Source organism: Onychomys torridus, chromosome 2 (genome assembly GCF_903995425.1).
Source record: "Onychomys torridus chromosome 2, mOncTor1.1, whole genome shotgun sequence".
Taxonomy (NCBI): domain Eukaryota; kingdom Metazoa; phylum Chordata; class Mammalia; order Rodentia; family Cricetidae; genus Onychomys; species Onychomys torridus.
The window spans coordinates 117,666,162-117,685,470 of record NC_050444.1 but is presented as its reverse complement, the minus strand read 5'-3'; the positions used below and the strand labels follow the sequence as shown (position 1 = coordinate 117,685,470).

The following is a 19,309-nucleotide window of genomic DNA, read 5'->3' as shown; positions in this document are numbered from 1 at the left end:
GTCTAGTGGGATGGCCCAATGGGAAAAGACATTTGCCATCAAGACTTATGACATCTGAAATTCCAAATGCAGTTGAGACAGAGCGCAGTCTGGCCCAGTGATGCAGTGGGAGCCAACAGCTCACTCTGAAGATGTAACACACACAGGTCCTTTCTACACATTAGCTCATTTAAGGTTAGAACAACAACCCAGGGCAGCAGGGAATTTATTATGGAACCTGCTACCACCCAGTGTGGTGCAGATACCTTCAATCCCAGCACTCGGGAGGCAGAGGCAGGAGGATGTCTAAATTTATGGCTAGCCAGGGCTACATGGTAGATCTTGTCTCAACAAAACGAAACACTATGGGCTGGAAAGATGGCTCCATGGTAAGAGCACTTACTGCTCTTGCAGAGAATGGAGTTCAGTTCCCAACAACCACACTAGTGAGCTCACAATCACCCCAAGACCAGTTCTGAGGGATCTGACACCTCTTCTGGCCTCCACAGGCCCCTGCACCCATGTGGTATAAACACAGACAAGCAGTCTCTCTCTCTCTCTCTCTCTCTCTCTCTCTCTCTCTCTCTCTCTCTCTCTCTCTCTCTCACACACACACACACACACACACACACACACACACACTAGCGACTATAGCCTGCTGCTGGTGTAAAATTACACTGGGATGTGCATATTCCCCATCAAGTACTCCACAACACCAATCACCAGGCCTCACCTCCAAAGAATCACTGCCCCATCAGTGTGAACACTGCAGACAACGTTCACCTTCAACGGGACCCTCCCCTGGGTGAGGCAAAGCTGCCTTCCATTCTCTTGTTTCTTCCCAGGATTCTGATCTTTGGAATCCTAACGCTAAGCTGAGACGTTCTGAGCACTGTGGTTATGACTCAAGGAAATCCCCGAGGGCTTGGGTAGTCCCGAGTGGAGTTACTCTCCACTCCCCTCCAGCCTCCCCCAGGGGAACCAGCTTCTTCACTCTTAGACGTTTCTTCTATTTCACCAAGAAAATGAGAGATCCAGACTGATGCTGGGCGATTCCTTCACCCTCATTCCTGTGGATCGGAACTAACCACACAATTTGTAACAAACAACACGAATGCGGCAGTTCCCCAAGTGTCCTTCTCCCCCACATCCAGACTTGCATGATGACCAAGCAGCCGCGAACATGATCCCAGACCAGTCATGAAGACTCAGCTCCTCCGGTCCTCCAAACCCCATTCCACTCAGTCCTACCCATCGCAGCCAGCGACAGCTCTGTTCTTCCAGGCCTTACGCCTTGGGCCACCCAAACGACCCTCCACATACTGTTTGCTCAACCTCTCGAAATGCTTTGCTCCCAGTCAGCCACTGTGCTCCAAGATCCATCCAGCATCGTTTTTACTGGCACTGCAAATGCTTCCTCCCTGACCCTGTAATCTTCTGCAGTCACAGCTTAGAATACAATCTTAAGTAAATACATAGGTCTAAGACAGTCCTGATCTGTCTGTCCCGTCCCCACCCACTGTGACTTCATTTTCCATGTTGCTCAGGCCTCTCCTGCCGGGACAGTTCCTCTCTCCTTTAACATGCCAAGCATGTTTGCCTCATGATCTCTGCATTTGCTGTTCCTACTTTGGGGACTTCACGTGACATACACAGAAATCTGTGTGGCACACGGTCTATACAGACTTCTCATCTTTGCCCCAAAGTCATGGTGCCACATTTTTAAAATCACTTGACAACTCTCAATGACCACAAGCTGTCAGAGTTATACCACATTAAGTTCATTTAATGGAACAAATGAATGAGTGTCCCTGAAAGGTCTACATGGGTGTGCAGATGTCATGGGCCACATAGTGTGGTGTGCTTTGCACTATTTTCCCACTAGGTGGCAGCATTAGACTAAGGAGAGACCCAACCTCTTCCAAGTCTTTGTCCATTTTGGGTTCGTGCCCACTCCAACTCATCATGCATTCGGTGGCTGATTCCCTAGGCTGGGCAGCCAGCTTCCTGACAGCAAAGAGCCCTGTAGCTAGGGAAACACAAGACTCCAGCTCGCAGTGCAGAGGACTCCTGACAGTGAGCCAGGCGGCTGCCAGCAAGCCAAGTGTGGAAAGAAAAACCCAAGGCACAGAACAGTGAAGGAATTCCTAAATTATCCCCCAAATTACTGAAACTAATGATTATGTCATGCTAAAAAGTCACTGATAAGTGTTGGCCTGTTTTTTCTACTTGAGTAAAAGGGAGTAAGAAGGAATATTCTATTGTTGTTTTGTCAAATTATAGTTAGAGGTTACACTCAGTATTAAATATTTAATAAGGTGGCTCATAGTCTCCTATAACATGGGCTTCTAACAGCCATCTGATGCAGACAGACCTGTTCATCTTTACTTCAGAATCTGAAATTTCAAACTGTATATATCTAAATTAGGAAGACACTTGAGATTATGATGCTATTAGATCTTAAAATAACATGTTTCTGACTTCATTTTTCATAGTGGGCTTCAAAAAGCTCTAAAACACTAAGTAAATATGCACCCTCTATTTAGTATAGTTAAGTTTGTTCCTAAATTTCCAGATTCCAAGGGCTGGCAGGATGGCTACACAGTTAAGAGTGTGTATTGCTCTTGCAGAGAATCTAAATTCAGTTCCTAGCACCCACATTGAACAGCTTGCCCCTGCCCAGAACTCCAGCTCCAGGAGATCGGACACTCCCTTCCAGCCTCTGCAGGCACCTGCTCACATGCACATAACCCGACACAGATGCACATGCACACAATTCAAAATAACATTTAAACATGTCAACTGTCAAGTATTCTCCATGCACAAAGCTGTATGATGCTCACAATCTAATCCTAGAGTGTCCTCTCCGTGTGCCAGCAGCAGCCACAGATTCCTCCTTCCTCTGCACCCCCCAAGTATTAGTCTACTGACTTTTACTACAGATTTACTTATTCTGGACATTTCACATAAACAATCATAAACGTGGCCTCTTTGGATAACTTCACTCAGCGTGCTTTCAAGGTCCATCCGCTGAACAATATTCTACTGTTCATTTGCCTGCTAACTGGTGGACAATTGGGCTTTTCCCTTTTGCCCGTTAACAGACAATCTGCCATAAACATCAGTGCACACTGGTATGTGGACACATTCAAATTCTCCTGAACACATATCCAGGAGTGAAACTCTTGGTCATACAGTAACTTAAGACTTTGGAGGAATGCGATTTTTACTGACATTTCACCACGCCCTTGCCCACACAGCTATGGCTCTTTTTCCTTCCTGCTTCTTGGCTGGGGTCATCTCAAGTGACCTTCATTTATTTCAGGCTTCTCACTCTTCTCCCTGTTGACATCTGCTGCTATCCCCTCTGAAGCCTTTACTTCACTTTATTGTAACTTCCGAACTCCGAATTTCCGTGTGCCCTGCTTGGTGTGACATGGCTCCCACACTGCCCAAGGTCTTTCTTTACCTGTGACTCACTTTAGCTCTGCAGTGCTGTTTTAGATCACTGTCTGCTAAGTCCAACATCCAGGCTACCCTTCGGAGCATTTTGTATTATCTGCTTCTCCTGTGCACAGGTGTGGTAGTCAGTGTTCTATTGCTGGGAAGAGACACCATGACCACAGCAGCTCTTATAAAGGAGAACATTTAACTGGGGCTGGCTGACAGTTTCAGTGGCTTAGTCCACTACTGTCATGAGGGGAAGCATGGTGACATGCAGGCAGAGTTCTACATCTGGATCAGCAGACAGCAGGAAGAGAGACACACTGGGCCTGTCTTGAGCTTATGAAACCCCAAAGCCCACCTCCCAGTGACACACTTCCTCCAACAAGGCCACACCTACTCCAACAAGGCCACACCTCCTAATCCCTATCAAGTAGTGCCACTCCCTAATGACCAAGCATTCAAATTTGTGCGTCTTTGGGGCATTCCTACTCAAACCACCACAATGGCCACATTTCCTGATTTCTTTACCTGTTTACTGAGTTCTTGTTGTTGAAATCTGAGGATCATTTAAAATAAAATGATGACTGGCAATGAGTCTCTAAACCCCTCTTGTTAATGTTCACTAGCTTTTCTGAACTTGTGTGTGGCTGTTACAAACTGTACTCTGTTAGCTTACGTAGTCAGTTAATGTCTAGATAGCGTTCCTTCAATACCTAGATCTTTCTTTTAAAGTTTTTTTAATTAAAAACTTTTATACAATATACTTTGATCAAATGTTTTTAGAATTCAACTGAAATTAAACGACTGACATATTACCATAGTTCTTTGTGTAATTTTTTTGTTAATGGCTACCCGGTGGATTGCAATGCACATTCATGTAAAAAGCAATGACCTTCTCATCACATTTCACTTGCTCCATACTGTCCCTGGCATTAGTGTTGTAAAGTAACTCTTACCTGCACGCATTACAAAGCCAATGATACTGCTTGTGATTTTTACTATTAAATAAATCAAGAAAGGGGAAAACAGTCTTTTCTTCTTCACATTTTACCAGTCCTAACAGTGGCTCTCACTACTGGAGTCAGATGGGGACAAAACACGGAGGCTGTCAAACACCATGCAATGTACAGGAGGCTCCAACTATTACAGTTCAGTCCCAGATGTCAGTGGTGCCAAGGCTGAAGAGCCTCGACACAACATGCATTGCTCCCACCCAGTTACTCTCTAGATCATCTCTTCTTAAGTATGACTTCTGTACACTATCATGTGTTCAGATAAAACTTGCCTGCCTCACAAGGGGAGACTGTGCCCATTAGATCTGTAAGTCTTTAAAGCAAGTTAGTTTTTCAAACACTTTATATTCCGTGTGGTAATTTGAATGTAATTGGCCCCCATAATCTCATAGGGAGTGGCACTATTAGAAGGTGTGGCTTTGTTGGAGTAGGTACGGTCTTATTGGAGGATGTGTGCCACTGTGGGGGTGAGCTTTGAGGTTTCCTATGCTCAAGATATGACCCAGTGTCTCAGCTGACTTCCTATTGCCTGCAAGATGGAGGACTCTCAGCTACTACTCCAGCATCATGTCTGCCTGTACGCTGCTGTGCTCGTCATGATGATAATGGACTAAACCTCTGGCACTGTAAGCGAGCCAGCCCAATTAAATGTTTCCTTTATAAGAGTTGCCATCTAAAAAAGAGTTACCATGGTCACAACCATCCATAATGAGATCTGGTGCCCTCTCTGGCATATAGGAATACATGTAAGCAGAAATATATATATATAATAAAACGTTTAAAAAAAAGAGTTGCCATGGTCATAGTGTCTTTTCACAGCTATGGGAACCCTAACTAAGACACTCTTAACTTTATCTCCTCTACTGATGTTTACTTCCAGCTGCCTGGTCTGTCACTGGGGCTCCCAGAAGTCTGCTCACTGGTTTCCAATCTCTCTTCGTCCTGCTGCTTTATTAGCAGCACACCTTTTCTTCCCATTTTTCCCGCCTTGCGCTGTGTCCTTCTAATGTAATTTTTAACATCAGAAACAACCGCCGTCAGGTCTAGGATTATTCAGTTCTTTTTAAATGTCTCCTTTCTGAGACCATCCATGATGTCTTTATGGTGTTGCACACATTTAAGTTTTAATGCCACTGTTTACTAATACCAACACCTGGGCATCACGGATCTCTGTCTCCCTTATGTAATTTTTAATTCTGTTTTATGTGTAAAGATGTTTTGCCTGCATGTATGTCTATGCACCATGTGTATGCCGTGTGCCCACACGGAGGCCAGAAAAGGGTGCTGGATCCCTGGCACTGGAGTTAAGAGATGGTTGTGAGCTGCCACGTGGGTTCATTCTGGGAATCAAACTCAGGTCCTCTGGAAGAGTAACCAGTGCTCTTAACTGCTGAGCCCCATCTCTCTAGCCCCAATTTCTTAGTACTTTTTAATCCTTGGACACTGAGATTGAAAAGTGTAAAAGGTGTGGATTCTGTTACCTTCCTCTGAGGAGGATATTTTGTTCTAGACGTTAAATTTGCTAAGCTCGAGGCCAGGCTCTCTCCTCTGTGCTGGGCTTCACTGGCCATCAAGTTGTGGTTGTCCACCAGGCCTCCGGCGTCTCCCTCACACCAGCGGTTCAGGGTCAGCCACATGTGTTTGGGCCCAGTTTCCGTGACGACTTTGGGACTCCTATCCATGCAATTCCCTGTTCCAGGACCTCCCACTTTACAGCTTCACCAACAGTCCTAAGGCTCACTTTAAGTCCGCAGGCCAGCAAGACTGCAGATTTTGTACAGGAAAAGGAATCAAGCAAAGAGCCACAAAAACATGGCTGTCATCCAGGGGAGTTCCCCTCTGTCGGACACGACTCCTTCAGTTTCTACTGGTTATTCTCCAATACTTTCAAACAGAAGCTACTTTTTTCAAATCTACTCCAGATTTTTTGTTTTGGTTTGGTTTTTTTTGAGGCAGGGTTTCTCTGTGTAGCAGCCCTGGCTGTCCCAGAACTCACTTTGTAGACCAGGCTGGCCTTGAACTCAGAGACCCATCTGCCTATACCTCCCCAGTTCTACTCCAGATTTCATCAGGGGTTCCTGCAAATAACTTCACAATCACTGAATATCAAATTCTTAGATGTGACAGCTTTATATAAAAGAGAAATTATTCTATCTAATATGGGACACAACCAGCTCTCCCAATCCTTATGTACAAAACGTAAGCAGAGTTTCTGGGAATGACTACAGTAACACAGACTCTGAGGTCTGAGAACTCTTCACAAACTGTAGGAACGTGAAGAGTTAATTCCACCTCTCTACTCTTCCACTCACACCAGGAAGGGGATGGGTTCCAACTCACGGCATGGTAGACTACTCACATAGTCTCACATATGTAAGATCCTAAGTGCAATTCCTGCACTGTGACAAAAAAAATGTTTAAAAACGGAGCTGGGGCCAGGCGGCAGCGCACGCCTTTCATCCCAGCACTTGGGAGGCAGAGGCAGGCAGATCTTTGTGAGTTCGAGGCCAGCCTGAGCTACAGAGCGAGATCCAGGACAGGCACCAAAAGCTACACAGAGAAACCCTGTCTCGAAAAACCAAAAAAAAAAAAAAAAAAATCTGGAATAAAGCTCAAGAGTAGCATGCTCAGCTAATATGCACAGAGCCTTTGACGCAATCCCTCTGCGGTGATGATGATGATAAATGCTTACATTGTGTCCTGGTTAACTTTTTTGTTTTTCTGGTTGGTTGGTTGGTTGGTTGATTGAGACAGAGGTTCTCTGTGTAGCCTTGGCTGCCTTAGAACTCGCTCTGTAGATCAGGCTGGCCTGGAACTTATAGAGAACTGCCTACCTCAGCCTCCTAAGTGCTGGGATTAAAGGCATATGTCACCACTGCCCAGCTTAGTTAGTTTTTATTGTCAACTTGACAAAACCTATAATCACTTGGGAAGGGGCTGGAGAGATGGCTCAGAGGTTAAGAGCATTGGCTGCTCTTCCAGAGGTCCTGAGTTCAATTCCCAGCAACCACATGGTGGTTCAAACCATCTGTAATGAGGTCTGGTACCCTCTTCTGGCATGCAAACATACATGCAGACAGAACACTATATACATAATACATAATAAATAAATAAATCGTAAAAAAAAAAAAAAAAAAAAAAAAAAAGAACCTTAACTGAGGAACTTCCTAGATCAGACTGGTCAGAGGCCAAGTCTGTAAGAGACTGTCTTGACTAATGATTAATGTGGGAGGGCCTAGTACATTGGGGAGAGCACCATCCCTAAGCAGGTGGGTCTAGGCTATCTAAAAACATCTAGATGAACAACCCAAAGGGTGAACAGCATTCCTCCATGCCTCCTGCCCCCAGGTCTTCTGCCCCGACTTCCCTCAACAATGGATTCTGATTTGGAAGTACAAGCCACGTAGACCCAAGTGCTTTTGGTCTTGGTGATTATCACAGTAACAGAAAAGTGAACTTGGACACCTTGCGAAGGAAGTGACAAGTGTAATGAGATGCAAGGGTCCACCTCAGAACCACATCACATCCCTGCAAGTACCGGCTATGCCACCACCATCTAAGAACTTGGAGTCGGCTCCACCAAAGAAGACTAACTTCAAATGTCATACTCAAATGAAAAGCTTGGTACAGAAATCAACCTTCTTTGATGCTTAAAATACACACTTTTGCTAAATTCTTAAAAATTTACTGTGTTTCACCAGGCGGTGGTGGCGCACACCTGTAATCCCAGCACTTGGGAGGCAGAGGCAGGTGGATCTCTGTGAGTTCGAGGCCAGCCTGGTCTACAGAGCTAGTCCAGGACAGACTCCAAAGCTACAGAGAAACCCTGTCTCAAAAAACAAAAACAACAACAATAACAACAAAAATTTACTGTGTTTCTTCTGCTTTGAAAAGTCAACTTTGTTCTCCTCTATGAACGATATTTTGTGAATATTTTAACAATGGGTTATGAAAATTTTATGGTTACATCATCTTAAATTTACAGATTGCATTTACGGGTAAAAACAACATAAAATGCTTATTCAGTCTTAGTTGAACATTTTGTTTGTTTCTAATCTTCACAACTATGTATTATTCATAAATGATTTTATCTCCAATAATTTAACTTTTGTCCCTTACATATAATCAATCTACAGTGTGCTTATCTGTGTCATTACTGAATACATTAACAAAGATGGAACCTTAGGAAGCAAGAACGTCTTCCTCATGACATCAGCTCTGACCCCCGTTCTTTAAATTAAACAGGTCACTACCTCATCATATCAATTCATCTTCTGGACATAATTTAGAGTAATACTCCATATTCATAGGTTCCATAACCATATATATAACCAACTGCACGTAGGAAATATTTGAAAAACTGCACCCACACAAAAACATGCAGTTTTTTCTGTTATTACTCCCTAAGCAACACAATGTATTTACATAGCATTTCCAATACATTAATTATAAGTAATCTAAAGAGGTTCAACGCATGAAGGAGACTTGCCCAGAAATACTGTACACATGACACCATACAGATCTAAGCATCCACAGATGGGGTATCCACAGGAGCCCTGGAACAAACCTCCTATAGATCCTGAAGGTTGGCTCTTCTTTTATGCTATATGACTTTGGTATAGAGCTGAGCATGCTGGTGTACACACACAACCCCAGATAGAACTCTAGAGGCTAAGGCACCACAAGGTTAAGGCCAGCCTGGCTATCAAACACTCTACTGAAGTCATATAATATGAATGCCTATAAACGTGAACATTTACTCCATCTCTAAGCCATGATGAAGAACAGAGGGTGTTTTTTCCTCCCTTGAGTTTCTAAAGTTTACACTCATGTAAAAGAGAGGTCAGCAGAATTTTAAGAAAGAGTCATGTGGCGAGCTGCAAGAAAATAATATAGGGAGTCCAGCTATATATAAGCTATACCTTGACCGACCAAGGGTCCTTCAAGTGAGAAGCCATTTATCACAGAATATGTAGTGTTATTCAGCTTTAATATTCAACTGCTCCTCATTATGAATTTCGTGTGCTCATAATTCCCACATAACATGTATATGTCAGCATCCTGCTTGGGCCAGTACTTGGTAGACAGGGCCTGCTGCCTCTGAGCTCCCAGCTCCCTTTTTAGCATTGGAATTGGGTATCTGCCTTTTGCAAATTTCCCCTTTAGCCAGGACCGGCCCCGCAAACAAAGCATTGAAGGACTAGCAGGGAACAGAACAGTGGAGACCATCCCTTGCCTTCAGGCCCAGTGGCATTCCAGAGCCACTGACTGAGAACAAAGGAGGTTTTTGCATATCCAGGTGGTGTGAAAGGTGGAACAAGATTCCTGAGAGACAGAGCTGGCATGGCCAGAGAGAAGAGAGGAAGACAGACTCTGTAGAGGGTAAGGCAGATCTCTTGTAGAGTTTTCTGAAAGCCAGGAGTAAGGAGTTAGGAAGGACAGATGGAGAATGAAGGAACAGAGGACGAAGATGAGGTCAAAAGCACAGGAGCTTACTAAAACTATGAGGACAGGAAAAATAGGCACAGAGAGGAGCTGAATGTGAGGATGGAGCTGAAGTTGTATAGATAGAATTTTGCCAACGGACAAAGAGCTTGGTGTATCTAGATTCCTTACCCCACTGCTGGTAGCATCTCTTCTGGGCCCCTGGGAAGAATATTATTAAGGCTGGTCCATTAATAATATTCGAGAGAGTCAGGTAGTAAATATTTAACCTTGTAAACCATGTAAGTCTGTTTCACTGGGTATGGCAGCACTATATAAAATACATAAACGTATGGATGAGGCTATGTCCAACCACAAACAGGTGTAGGCTGGATGTGGTGGGTGTAGGCGCGGTAGTTTGCAGACAACTAGTTAAATCGTGAGAGGTAAATACTTGGAGCAAAAACAGTTTCTTGAACCTCTCCCCAATTTTCAAATGATGAGCAAGAGATAATTATCCCCCGTGTTCTCATAGTGCTAAAGTGTGATTTAACACTCAGTGGCACCAGTGTGGAGCTGAACCAATTTCTCTCCACATTGTCATGAGCTGTGTACCACTTACCTGGGCATAATCCTCGAAAGGTGGAGAGTAGGTGACGCATTTCTCCAGTCCAGGCTGGGACTCATTTCCCTGAGAGATTGCATCCAGAACGTTGCCTGCAATTCCAGTCTTCTGAGCTGTGCCTTTCCTTGCAGTGGCTAAAGGCAAAAGCAAGACCATTCAGCGATTTGTTAAATTGTGAACAGTGTAAGAACACATCAACTCAGCCTGTTTCAAATATGTTACTTATATATATTTGTATTTATTTTCTCTAGGAGGAATTATAAATCACTTCATTCATTCTAGCAACTGAAAATGGAAGTTTGCCATAGGTAAAATAATTATGATGGAAACCTCCATATATATAAATGTATTTCTATTCTTTTTTTCTGTACTGAGAATTGAAACCAAGACTTCAAAAGTGCTAGGCAAGCACTCTACCACTGAACTATATACCCAAACCCAGAGACAGATCTGCATCAGTGCTTCTCAACCTTCCTAATGCTGTGACCCTTTAATACACTCCCTCATGTTGTGCTGATCCCCCAACCATAAAACTATCTCGTTGCTACTTCAAAACTATAATTTTGCTACTGTTTTGAATTGTAATATAAATATCTGATTTTCAGGGTATCTGATATGTGACATGTTACAAAACGCAAATTAAACGCCCTTATTAAGGCAACACTTGTCACTGTCAATTTTTAGGTGAGATCAACATGCTGATCACTTTTCCTAGATTTAGACAAATTGTACATTAATGCTCAAGAGGATACTTGGTACAATGCCAAAGGTGTATATTAAAAATTACACTAATCTTTAACCCTTTTCCTTGCAGTTCATAGTTTCCTCAGATTTACATCATGCATTTGCACGAGGGTGTGCCTGTTAGATCAGGGTTTTAATAGCAGAACTGCAGTCATGCATTTCCACTTAAAATCCTCTTAGAGACTACTTCATAAATGAGTGATGTAGACAACTTCGGATTGTTGTTGTTTTGTAAAGATACACACTGATACTCAGTGTTCCATTCTGTGTACTCAGCCTCTTCCCTACTGGACAACAACATGTTCTTCAGTTCCAGTTACCGACTGTTTTCTAGGACTGTGTTGGGAAGAGTTGACTCATCTTAACGAAGGTCCAGGAGATTCCATTTCTGCTGCCTGGTAGTCATGTATCTGGGTATAGGAATGACTGGCTAGGTCGGGTAGAGGCGTCAGTCTCTAGTTTAGAACAATGATTCTCCCTGCACTGTAAGGATCACAGTCCTTCAAACAATTCATTGCCTTCATTATTTTCAATAATTAAATAAAATCACTTTGTCCTTAATAAAAATATTGCTGTAAAAAATTTTAAGTGTTTTTATTCATTCAAATAATGGGATTATTATTAAAGATTGAGATAGTGACTTAGGGCTTAGTTCTGTCAATAGGCATCATGAGTGTCAACTAAGTTAAGATGAAAATAAAAGTCATTACAGAATGTCTTCAGGGAAACCTCAGTGCTGATGCCGAGTCCTCACTTACATAGGCACACACTGGGTAACACACTTGCCAAATTCAAATACGGGTTTCTACTGAGCCGAATTTCTTTTGGTGGTTCTCCCAAGAGTGAAGTCTCATTCTTAGAGGCAGCCTATTCACCAAAAACAAAAGAAGGGATGTTTAATGAGCGGTATAAAAAAGAATGAGGAGTGTTACATACAGTACATCATACACACACCAGAGAGGTCGCAAAAGTCACAGCGGTCCTTCACTCCACACAATACATGCTTATTTAAAATACTTACTAAAATTAAAGTGCAAAAAGGCTTACTTCTCAATATATCTTGTACAATGTGATCATTGTGAGCTCTAGCTGGGCATGGTGGCTCACGCTTTTAATCCCAGCACTCGGGAGACAGAGGCAGGTGGATCTCTGAGTTCAAGGCCAGCCTGGTCTACACAGTAAGCTCCAGGACAGCCAGGACTGTTACACAGAGACGCCCCCTCTCAATAACTGCAATAAAAATAAATAAACATATACTCTAACCACAGAATTCTACAAGTGGAGTGGAACCTGAGGCATCTTGTATCTTCTCACTTGACCTTAGAGAATTCATCTTTGCAAGAAAAACAAAACACTAATTCTGTATCTTATTTCTAGAAATTTGGGTATTAACATTTATTATAAGATTTAAATTTTTCATTATGTGGCTAAAACCAAATGACAGAAATGAAGCTTGTTCATCTCTAGACATAAAAGTAATTTCAAGCCAAAGGAGGGAGGGGGGAGGAAGACAGAAGAGGAGGGAGGGAGGGAGGGAGGGAGAGAAGAGGGAGGGGGAGAGGGAGGAGGGAGGGAGGGAGGGAGGGAGGAGGGAGAGGGAGGGAGGGAGAGAGGGGGGAGGGAGGGAGGGAGGAGGGAGAGGGAGGAGGGAGGGGAGGGAGGGAGGAGGGAGAGGGAGGAGGGAGGGGAGGGAGGGAGAGAGAGAGAGAGAGAGAGAGAGAGAGAGAGAGAGAGAGAGAGAAGAGTGTTCATGAGCTAACTCTTAGATGACAATGGTAAACAGGACACAGGAAACACAGACCCTACTATGTTCATATACCTAGTAGGAGCAAAGACTCTAATACATTTGACAGGAAAGGATGTGATGGAGGCTGAGCCTTCACATGTTCCTATTCTCCTGACAGACAGCTTACTCTTTATTCTCTGGTCAAAGATTTTAAAACCACAGTTATGGTCAATACAGGTTAAGATAAAGCTAGTAGCTTAGTTTTCTTTTCAAACTGATGGGTTTTTGTTTTGTTTTGTTTTTTATAAGCACAATGAAGAAAGTGAAATCCTGAGTGTTCATTTCTGTATGTGAGAGCCACAGCCCCTTATGTTCCTGATGCTTTCCTGGTCAATGCTGCTGTGTCTGGACAGTGGACCCTGTTCTCAGACATCTTTGTAAGCCTCAAAGAAATCCAGGTTTGCTTGTGACATGACCATCACACGGACATGTTTATTCAGTTTATGTTTGCTGAATGCTATGTTCCAGGGACAGGTAACATTCAAATGAGTGTGAAATTCAACCCGTAACATATTCACGGTGGCTCAAGAGAAGTCTCAACTGGAACTGCAGCTTAGGAGAAGCCATTACGGTGGGGACAGTCACCAAACACAAGTGGAGTCAGAACCATGCCACAATCCAGGGACAGGAAGGAAAGGAAAGGCAGCCAGGGGATTATCCATTTCCCCGTGTGCTTCCTTGCCCTTGCACCCACCTCTGTGCCTTTTGGCTGGCTCTCGGTCTTCTGGTGGCCTGTCAGTGGGCCTCCAGTAGGAAGGCCTGGGAAGGTCTGCAGATACTGCTGCGGCCCTGAGAAACTAGCTTCGGTCATGCCCGCGGAGGCTGACTGCTTCTCCTGAGTCGTCCCACGGCCCGGCCCAGCTTGTCCGGCAGTGAGCTGGTGTGGGAAGAATGGTAAGAGGCCCAGCCCGGCTGCTAGTGTCGTCTGAGTTGGAATCAGATTAGATGCTGTAGTGAAAAACAGAGGCAAAAGAACCCTGATTACACCAGACATGGTAGTCTCTTTCTGTACCTATTAGAGGACTATGAAATCCAACAGGTGAGGCCGGAGGGTATAAGTTCACAAGAAAACAAAAACTGACAGTAATAATGCTTTTAAAACTCTCGATTTCTAAGATAACCTCAATATTATATTTTAACGCTACATTGTAATTATTATTTTAGCAGCTTATGACTCTTTGACATTTGAATTACATCAGTACTTAAAAATGTCCAGCTATTACAATTTGGTTGCTTCCTTATCTGAAGAGAGTAATGGAGTTTCATGTTTAAAGAGTTCAGTATGTCCTAGGTTAACGTGGATTCAACAGCAAGCCTGGTTAGTAAGCCTCCACCATGCTGCAGGCTGGCTGCACCATCTCTTCTCAGCTTGAGTTCAGAGTCTTTATACTGGCAATGTGACCTAGGCAGCAGATTTGCACATAGAAATCCACCAATTCTATAAATCAACACATTTTTAAGTGGAGAGATCTGGTAATTAAACACTAGTGTGCCACCATTGCCCTTAAAGTCAACAATCAGGCACTAAATCAACAAAAATTATATATTTTTACCCATAGGAAGTAAAACCCTGAAGAGAATTTTAAAAAGTTTTCATAGGAAAATTAGGAATCATTTTTACAAGTCAGGCTGTAAGTCAGGGCTGGTGAGATGGTTCAGCACAGAAAAGCGCTTACCCTAGGCAGAGTTTAAATCCCAAGACCCACAGGAGAGGCGAGAACCAATTCCCACAAGCTGTCCCAGACACTCCACCCACACGCACTAGCACATGAGCTCTGCCCCCAAAACATAAATACGCAAATAAATCAATGAATTTCAAAATGAAACTAAAGAAAAATGCATAGTCAGCCAGGCATGGTGACAGGCATCTCCCAAATATTCAGGGGCTAAGGCAAGATCATTTGAATTTCTAAGTTCAGGACCAGCCTGGGCCACATAATGAGACCTTGTCTCAAAATAAATAAATAAAAAGCTTATAAAACAAGAGGCCAAAAAGAAACAAAAACAGTCAATTTTGATGACTCAATCAACTTTCCTTTTACAAATTCACTAAACAGTTTTGTTAGCTGGCAGAGGACTAGCTCTGGTTCCTCTATCTCTTAGAATATATTTATCTAGGCAGTGAAGTGTCAGGGTTCTTAAGACAGCACCTGAGAGAGCACACCGTATTAACATGAGGAATAAACATTTTCATAGCTCCTGGTCATGGGAAGTCAAAGATTTTAGGATGACAGTCTCCCATCATATCAAGAAATCTCTGGGCAACTTAACCATTGCCTGGTCAATTTCAACAGTCACACTCAACTGAGTTGTTCGGTCACTTGACTAGCCAGTTTTACGTGTAAGAGACGAAATGTGTTACTTGTGTTTAAGGAACTTAAGTGACCACTGGTGCCTTTTCCCTCTGCATGCTCCCATCCAACCCTTCAATCAAGCTCCTACCTGGAAACGCTTTTCTAAATTAGTCAAGTAAGAAACCCTGTTATTGTCCTGCTGTTCTAAAATACAAATGTTCTGTCTATTAAGTGCCCAGAGCACGTTTATCAGTTTTCTTTCAAGTAATACTTTTAAGACATCATTTAAAAATGATTCGAGTCAACAGGGCTTAAATTTACAAACTCTAGCTATTCCGTTCGTAAGGGCCGGGGCTCCTTATTCAGTGAAGTTGAAATGGAGACATGAGGACTGTGCTGTGAGCCCAGTGGGCAGTGCGTCATCATCAAATGGAAGCTATGTCTTCGCCTGGCACGTCTGTGAACCTGCATGAAATATTAAAGCCCATCCAGCAGGGACCATCTCATCCTGGCATGGAGGCAAGCCCATTAATAACGTATCAGCTGAGGCAATGGGGCTCTTGAAATTTTAAATGACCAAGATTTAAATTTAATCACCCTATAAATAAAAGAGAAATATACAGGTAAACTATCTCAAGTCGCAAAGTGACTCCATAGGGACTTCTTGGCAAATAGGTTATTTACTTTTGTGCGCTTCTCCATGGTGTCCCAGGTCCGTTTTCAGGGGAAGCGGTGGTCCAATCGCCAGCGTAGGCTGCAGGACCATGGTGGGAGGCTCTCCGAGCAAGCCAGGCTTCTACAAAAGAAGGGGCGGGAGGAGACGTTTCCCTCATTGGAAAGAAAATAGAGCCCAGTGAAGATGGATACGTGTGTGAAATTCAACCCCCATCAGTGGGCTGAGGCTATGAAAGGGCTGAAACACTTACATTGTTAGTGTGGGTACTGTCGAACTTCATCAGCTGCTGCTGGACCAACGGGAGGGGTGAAAGGTTCGGAAGGAGAAAGGGTGCTGTGCTACCCATAACTGAGCTCTGTGGAGTCAAGGCGGCATGAAGTTAGTTACATTTCGAAGAACTATTGCTTGTATAATCAACTCATCTTAAAGTTCAATTCTCAAGTGAGTCTGAAAAAAAAAGAAAGAAACCACATTCTAACCAAGTGTGGTAAGCACACACCTTTAATCCCAGCACTCAGGAGATAGAGGCAGTTCAGTTTCTGAGTTCAAGGCCTGGTCTACAGACTGGGTTCCAGAATAGCCAGGGCTATGCAGAGGAAACTCTGTCTTGAAAAAAGCCACTTCTTAATCATCTACTTTCACCTTCAGGTAATATTACCTCATATATAAGAGGTGACCTTGCGGCTCCGAGACCTTTGTCATCCTCTCCACTCCTCACCCCCTTCCTGGCTTTAATGATTGCTGAAATATGCATTTACTGATTTAATCATTTGACAAAATCTGTTGCACACTTTTGAATGAATAGAATAGTGTGCTACCTAGTGAGAAATGCATTGTGATTGCCCCTATGTATCATATCCCCGAGGAGAGGTGACTTTAAATATAAAAACAAACAAGATTACAAATGGCAATTCTACGAGGAAAAAATACAAGCAGATCCATGATCAAACACTGGGAAATCTTATTTAGACTGGAAGATTTGTGGGAGGCTCTAACTTTTCTGCTGAAATCTGAAGGCTGTTTAGGGAAAGCCTGGGTCAGGTAGGTGGTACTCAGGAAGGGCATTCCTGCCAAGGAGACTGACTCTTGGAGGAATGAGCAGGTCTTTTGGGGACAGTGAGATGCACTGAGCTCAGGAGACGGAGGGACTTGTAGACCTTGAAAGCAAATACTACATTTCTGGTCTTTCTCCTAACACAGTGGTTTTTGACTTTCCTGATGCTGCAACCCTTTAACACAGTTCCTCATGTTGTGATCCCCAACCATAAAATGATTTTCATTGCTACTTCCTGAATGTAATTTTGCTACTATTGTGAATCATAATGTAAATATCTGATATGCAGGATATCTGTTATATAACCCCTGTGAAAAGGTTGTTCGACATTCCCCAGAGGGGTCCTGACCCACAGGTTGAGAACTGCCATCCCAACACAAAGGTGATATTATCAATGCTCTGACTGTTGTTATCTGTTTATCACCGTTCATACTTGATTTGAAATAATGTTTGTTTGCCCTACTGTTTTGTTGTTGAGTTTTTATTGTTTTGAGATAGAATCTCACTCTGTAGCCCAGGCTGGCCCAGAATTTACTATGTAACCCTGTCTGGTCTTAAATACTGTAGTCCTCCAGCCTTGGCACCCCCAGTGTTGGGATTAAAGGTGCAATAGAGACAATGAGAATGTTTTGTTCAAAAGCTGTAGCCATATTAGCTGCAGCACCTAGAACATGTGGCTCCTCAATAAAATATGTGGAGGGAGTGAATGAGTAAAGGCACCCTAATGTACAGGAGTCCTGAATGAAATAGCAAATGTAAAAAAGAAAAAGATGGCATGGTGTTTTGAATAAGAAATAATTCCCTTATCTGTGGCATGATTTGGAACCTTTGGCAAGTGGACGATGCTGGAGGAAGTCCCTAGAGATTTAAGAGATTACAGCCTCACTCCACTTCCTGCTCTTCCCTTTCTCTCTGCTTCTTGTATCTGGATGAAATCTGAGTGTCAGCTTCCTGTTCCTGCCACGAGGCATCCTTTGACCAATGATGTCACGCATTCCACCACAGACAGGCTCCATCCCTTTGAACCCGTAAGCCAAAACAAAACCTGCTGGCTTTTTGTCAGGCTGTGCTATCACAGCCAGAATAACTACTGTGGGTGTGGGCGGGGCTCTTTGTCTCCCTTCTCTCCCTTTAGAAAGCTGGCTTTCTGGAGTGGTGGCATACACCTTTAACTCCAGTGCCTGGGAGGCGGAAGCAGGGGGATTCTGAGTTGGAGGCCTGCTTGGGCTACTTAGCAAGACCTGTCTTAAAATAACAAAACACCCGTCTTTAGCATCACACATTTCTTCCATCCTATAGAAGTAATAATGTAATTGATTTGTACATAGGTCTGTGTATCTTTAAATATATTCTGAAATTAACAAGTGATGTCTACTTCCAATATGACAAATACGTCAGATACTTATGTCTAAGTGCCTATTTAAAACACTTATCTGAAAACATAAGAAAAAATATTCTTTCCTCTTGCAAACACATGAACTAGTTTATAACAATGATTAAAATTTAAAGATTAGGAGTTATTGTTCATTTGTTTCTATAAATTTGAGTTAAGACTGTATAAAATGTTTGTTTTAAAGCCATTGCTTTAGTACTGGGAGATGATTCAGGGGGTAAAGTGGGTCATGTGCAAGCATGAGAACCAGAGTTCGAATCCCACAAACCCATAGTAAGGGGGAGGGGTCTCACACACACAACAACAACAACAAACACCAGCCTGTAACCCCAGCACTCTGTGGGAAGGTGGGAGTGGAGAAGGGAGAATCCCTGAGCCTGCTAGCTTGGTAAACACAGCCGCAGGCAGAAGGTAAGGAGGGCACCCAAGCTTGTCCTCTGCCTCCCATGCCCATGGCACACATTCTGCCTATCACTCCCGACCCCCACCACACACCAAGAGAAAAAAACTACTGATGTATTATCTAGTAAAAATTACCACAAAGTAAGTATTCTGTTCTTAACAATTCTCTCCCAGTGGGCCTTGGTGAGTTTACCTATCTGGGCTGTTTTCATTAGCTCTGGATTACACACACTCATCTCTGATTTTATATAGCTATCCTTATTAAAGGGTGTTCTCTGCCAGGTCCAGCTGCACAGGCCTGTAATTCTAGCTGCTCAGGAGGCTGACGCAGGAGGACAAGTTCAAGGTCCACTTGCTGACAGTATGAGTTCAAGGCCAGCCTGGGCAAGTACAGTAAGACTCTGGGTCGGAATCAAAAGTTAAAATAAAGAAAGCTAGGGGTGTAGAGTTGCAGGAACGCATTTACCAGCAT

The 19,309-nt window shown here is 43.3% G+C and overlaps 1 protein-coding gene across 1 annotated transcript in view; it reads right to left on the bottom strand.

Moving 5' to 3' along the window:
- Window positions 1-19,309, bottom strand: part of Raver2 (ribonucleoprotein, PTB binding 2) — a 34,321-nt gene that overhangs the window by 3,845 nt on the left and 11,167 nt on the right. Inside the window, exons 4-8 of the mRNA XM_036178293.1 lie at window positions 16,239-16,343; window positions 15,997-16,108; window positions 13,713-13,966; window positions 11,991-12,099; window positions 10,486-10,622 (exon numbers count right to left, since the gene is read on the bottom strand). Of these exons, the coding sequence (XP_036034186.1) occupies window positions 10,486-10,622; window positions 11,991-12,099; window positions 13,713-13,966; window positions 15,997-16,108; window positions 16,239-16,343 (717 nt within the window). The remainder of the gene's footprint in view (window positions 1-10,485; window positions 10,623-11,990; window positions 12,100-13,712; window positions 13,967-15,996; window positions 16,109-16,238; window positions 16,344-19,309) is intronic.